The 5347-nt window shown below is 63.5% G+C and overlaps 1 protein-coding gene across 1 annotated transcript in view; it reads right to left on the bottom strand.

Annotated features, from left to right (window-relative positions):
* Nucleotides 1–262: 262 nt before the first annotated feature.
* NINJ1 (ninjurin 1) overlaps nt 263–5347 on the bottom strand; it is a 17113-nt gene continuing 12028 nt past the window's right edge. The window contains exons 4-6 of the mRNA XM_040449272.1: nt 2366–2613; nt 1680–1842; nt 263–769 (exon numbers count right to left, since the gene is read on the bottom strand). Coding sequence (XP_040305206.1) covers nt 1688–1842; nt 2366–2613 — 403 coding nt within the window. The 3' untranslated portion in view covers nt 263–769; nt 1680–1687. The remainder of the gene's footprint in view (nt 770–1679; nt 1843–2365; nt 2614–5347) is intronic.

Below are 5347 nucleotides of genomic sequence, written 5' to 3'. Positions count from 1 at the left end.
CCAGTGGTCCTACACATGCCCCCGCCCCCGCGGGCCTGAGGGAGCACCTGGAGGCCCGGGCCTGAGCAGGGGAGTGCGTTTGCAGGGTCTGCTCTGCTGTGAAAAGTCTGTGGGATGCCTGGCAGCAGTGTAGACGAGAACACAGCGCACAGACCCATGGGCGGTGTAGATGAGAACATAGCACGCGGGCAGGTCTGCAGCATAGACAAGAGCGCGGCACACACACACATCTGCAGTGTAGACTGCAGGGCCCAAGACAGGGGAGGAGGTGCATTAGCTTTATTGGTCACTGGTGCTTATAAAAGTGGGGGCTCTGCCCCGTCACTGCTGGTGGAAGGCATGGGCAGGGCCCGTGGCCCAGGGCGCTTGAGGTCCAGAGTCCCGGGTCAGGAAGCACAGACGCCACAGGCCATCGGCATGGGGGGCTCGAGGCCAGATGCTTGTTGCGCTGGCAGAGGGTGGGGGTCTCCTTGTCCCTCTGGAAACGTCCTGAGGCCAACGCCGGCCGGGCCTCTCACCCCCATCCTTGGGCCGCTGTGTGTCCACGCCAGCCACGGCCCTTTCCCAGTTCGGCCTCCTGGGCCCGACTCCAGGGGCCCTGCGCTGGCCTGCAGGGGCCTAACCACTGGCGGCTCATCCCAGGACTCGTCTAGCGGGCCCGCCCGGGCTCTTCCAGTTTCGGGAAGGGCCTCTCACAGGGACGTGGGCCTCAAGGGTGAAGCGGCTCCTGGGACCTGGGTGGCTGTGGCCAGGTGCGATCTGGGGGCATCTGCCGAGCAGGGAGAGGAGGGTGAGGGCCACCCTGTCTGGAGGGGCCTCTAGCTCCATTCTCAGTTTCCCCTCCTGGGTCACTGTCAGGGCTTAAAGGGGGGCCTCAGAGAGCAGACCGGTGTGACCCTCTCTGGGCTGATGCTCAGGGAGGGCCAGGACTGTGTTTAATTACAATTAATAGACGGCCTGGTCATCACGCCATGAGCAAGAGAGCAGGCTGGCATCCAGAGGATTCTGGGGGAGATGGACTTAACACCAAGGCAGGGCCAGCAGGCAGGCAGTGAGCTGGGACTCCCATGGCTGGCCAGTGGGAAATGGACACTCCCAGCCAGGCCACGTGTGGGCCCTGCTCCCGGGTCCCACCTCAACCTCCGGCTGGCCCCCCTGGAAGTTTTCTTTCATGCGCCCGACACATAGGCAGTGTTCAGGCAGCCTGCTCTCCACTCGGCCGCGGTGCTGGACTGGTGGCTGTCTGTCAGCAGTGCCCACCCCTTCTCTGGGGCGGGCCTGCCGAGCAACCTCTGGGCCCGAGGCCACACGTACCTGTGGTGTGCGCCCCGGCCAGGGCCCCACGTGCAGCACACATGACACACGCTGGGCCTGCTGACCCGCATTCGCCCTTGAGGCAGCCCCCAGGCCCCAAAGAGTGGAGGGGCTTCAACCAGGGTCCCCCGGCCATGGCAGCTCCTGCTCCTGGGTAGGGCAACCCTGGGTGGGTGCTCGCCTCCGAGCAAGGACAGGGGATGTGCCCGGGGATGGTGCACACGGCCGGAGGCGCCCCACAGGACCGACGCGGGTCATGAGGGTCTGCTCATGGGTCAGCGGGTGCCCGGGCGGCCTCGCGGTGGAGACGGACCCGCCCGGGGCCGGCAGGTGGATGGCAGCAGGCGGGTCCCTCCCTGGCTCACCTGAACCCCTACTGCCGGGGTGCTGCGTCCATCACGGGCTTCTGGACGCCAAAGGCAGTGATGAAGATGTTGACCACGACAATGATGAAGACTAGGCCGGTGGCCAGGTTGTTGAGGAAGTCCAGCTTGGCATGCTTCGCGGGGTTGTTGAGGTCGTACCTGACTGTGGGCGGAAGGGAGCCGACGCTGCACCTGGGCCTGCCGCCACGCTCGGACTGCTTTCCGGGCCTGTGGCCTCAGCCCCGCAGCCCCTTCTCCAAGAACGGAAGCTCAGAGGTGTCCGTCTGGGAGCAGAAGAGACGGCCCGAGGCCCAGGTGTGGATTTGAGGGCACAACGCGCTGGCGCTGAACGCACCCAGGCAGGCGCCTTTCTGAGCACTGCGGGCAGTGGCCTAGTGATTGTCACGTGGGCCCAAAGCCCTGCCCTTACTCCCACTTCATGGATGAGGCAACTGAGGCCCGCGGGGGTCAGATACCTGCCCGAGGTCACACAGCCAGCCGTGGAGGTGAGCCCTGACCCTCCCCCCGGGGGAAGGACCACCAGCTAGTCCCCGTAGACCACATTCTCCCGCAGCCTCGCTCGGGTGGGTGGAGGGACAGAGGCGGGGGGCCACCTCCTGACCGCATGGCTGAGTGGGGGCTGCCCCGGGGCCCTCCCCCGCCGGGGCCCCAGCCCAGGCTCACACCGAGGAAGATGAGCAGCACGCCCACGCCGATCTGCAGCACGAGGGAGATGGAGATGAGGACCACCAGGGGCACGAAGAAGGCGAAGCCGGGGCCCTGCTCGATGACGGCCTTCAGCTGGGACGCGTTGGCCATCAGCAGCGCGATGTCCAGCATGCTCTCCGCCGCGCTCTTCTTGTTGGCATAATGGTTCACGTTAATGGGCCGGTTCCTGCCCCAGCGGGATGGCTGCGGGGAGGGGTTGGTCAGCCTGTGCCACCCCCCCCCCCCCCTGTGCCCCTCCCCCCCCCCTGTGCCCCCCCCCCCCACTGGGCACGTGGTGGGGCTCCGTGGGGCGTGCAGGCGAGGCCCAGGGCCCCAGAGGGAAGGGCTCCTTGACAGATCAGAGTCCGGACAGGGCTGTGCAGCCCTGTAAGACAACCCCCCCTTCCCGAATCAACTCCTCTAGGAGACCAAGCTGCAGCCTCAGCACATGTGCTGGTCTGGCCCCGGGTGGAGCCTCTGGCCCCCTGCCTGGCACAACCCCACCGGGGGCCCCCGCCTGCCCTCCTCGGGCCCGGCCGGGCCGGGGGCCAGGGCAGGAAGTGAAGTGTAGGCACCAGAACCCTGCTCGCTCCCCCAGCCACCTACCAAAGCGGGGTAGAGTCAAACTGAGCTGCTTCTTTAATTTTTATGTATTTACTTTTATTGTATTTTTTTTTTAAGTTTATCTATTTTGGGAGAGACAGAGCGGGAGGGGGGCGAACATGAGTGGGGGAGGGGCAGAAAGAGAGGGAGAGAGAGACTCCCAAGCAGGCTCTGTACTGTCAGCGAAGATTCCGACCTGCGGCTAGAATTGTGAACCGTGACATCATGACCCGAGCTAAAAGCAAAGCGTCAGGTGCCCAACCAACCAACTGAGCCATCCAGGCGCCCCGAATTTTTATTATCATTATTTTTAATTGTTTTAATGTTTGTTTTTGAGAGAGAAAGAGAAAGAGACAGAGACAGAGCACAAGCAGGGGAGGGGCAGAGAGAGAGGGAGACTCAGAATCGGAAGCGGGCTCCAGGCTCCGAGCTGTCAGCACAGAGCCTGACACGGGGCTCGAACCCACGAACAGTGAGATCACGACCTGAGCAGAAGTCAGATGTTTAACGGACTAAGCCACCCAGGCGCCCCCCTAATTTTTATTTTTAAAAACGATTTGAAACCACTTTACCGAGGTGTCATTCCCATACAAAAAGCTGTACACAATTAACGCAGACAACTTGGAGCCTCAGGAGTTAAGTGCACACACAGGACACCCTGGCGGCCCCCAGAAGCCTCCTCTTGCCCTGTCATTCATTACCAAGATCTGTGATGAGGCTTGCTCTCACAGTCCCTCAGGGGTGACGCCTTCTGTCCAGGAGGTGCCTCTGCCTGAGAACATCACTGGGCCTCAGGCCACTCCTGGAGCCCTCCATGCCCCGCCCAGGGGTCACCACCTCCAGGAAGCCCCTCTCTCCTGGGCACAGCTGCCCCTGGCTGGCCCCTCCCCAGCCCCCCAGGACGCACCCGCACCCCTCGGCCCTGAGCCACCAGGCCCTGCACCGCGCCTCCTGGGGCGCAGGGGAGATCGCGTTTCGGAAGTCATGAAAGATGCAGGCTGGAGGCAGGCTGCAGGGGAGGGGCGAAAGCAGCATTCTCTGCCCCTCTACCTTCACCCTGGAAAATGCTGAACTACGGGGGTGGGGGGGGGGCAGGGGGGGGGCAGGGGTCGTTTTTGCCGTGTGTCTTACTTACTAAACTTAATCTCATCTAGAATAGTGTACCAGGAGGAAGGGAGAATGGGCGTGTGCAACAGCGGAGGTCAGGCAGCCCCTCCTTCCCTCAGCCCTGGAAGCTAAGTAGCAGAGGCACTAGGTTTAAAATTCCAGATCGGAGCACTGGGCCCTCAACCCAGCCCCGCCTCGACCCTGCACTGCTGACTGCGGTGCTCCACACACAGCAGCCCCACCGGGGTCGCGGCTTGGCCTCTTCACGCGAGCCTCCGGCTGTGCCCACAGCTGTGGGGGAGCCAGCCCCAGGCCGCACACGCCCCAGCCCACCGCCTAAGGGCCTGTGTGCCCGCAGCGGGCGGCTGGGCTGGGCGGCTCATCACGTGTGCGCTGCTGCGAGGGGCGGGTGTCCCTCGCCCGTGGCGGGAATGTGCTCCTGTCACAAACCAGAAGTGCCAAAGCACCTTCCCTCAAGGCCACCACAGTGCTGTCCTGGTCTCCAGTCCTGGAGAAAAGAGCTGGGCGCAGACCTCTGGAGGGGCTCCCACCTGCTGGGGGCAGGGTGGCCAGGTACATATACGCCCAAGAGCACACACCCATAAGCACGTGTATGTGTACGCGTATATAAACACGTAAACACGCATGCACGGATAAACACGCACAAGCAGACACACGTGAGCAAATACGCACACATGCTCGGTGCACACGCATGTGGGCACATGCACATATTAACCTATAAACAGGCACACGCACACATGCACAGCCAGGCTGTGCTGGCCTCTGGGCTGGAGGAAGAATTCCCTTTTATTCTGAGCCTTCCACACCGTTCGAGCCCTTTACAGCCACACGCACGCTCAAATACAGAATGACACGTCAGTGCCCCCAGCATGCGGACCCTGTGTCCCCGCTCTCCCCTGTCCTGGGTGCCCCCGCCCCATCCTCACACTCACTGTGGGTAAACTGAGGCTAGCGCAGGAAGCGCCTTATCCAAAGCAGAGACCAAGGGAGGGCTGCACTTTGACCCGTGTTCCCCTCAGGCCTGCAGAGGGGGCTGGGGCTGGGGCCGGGGCTGGGATCAGGGCCGGCGAGGTGGAGCTGTGCACTCACTCGGCCACTGTTCCGCACCCCCCACCCCCACGGCTCCAGTGGTGTGACCTTAGGACAGCCAGCACCCTCTGGGCCTCAGTCTCCCGTGTGTGCGTGTGCGACCCCCTCCGGGCCTCAGTCTCCCGTGTGTGCGACCCCCT

This window comes from Herpailurus yagouaroundi, unplaced genomic scaffold, assembly GCF_014898765.1.
Source record: "Herpailurus yagouaroundi ecotype Mexico unplaced genomic scaffold, PumYag 199, whole genome shotgun sequence".
NCBI classification, from domain to species: domain Eukaryota; kingdom Metazoa; phylum Chordata; class Mammalia; order Carnivora; family Felidae; genus Herpailurus; species Herpailurus yagouaroundi.
The sequence above is the reverse complement of the archived record's forward strand: the minus strand, read 5'-3'. Positions and strand labels throughout refer to the sequence as shown.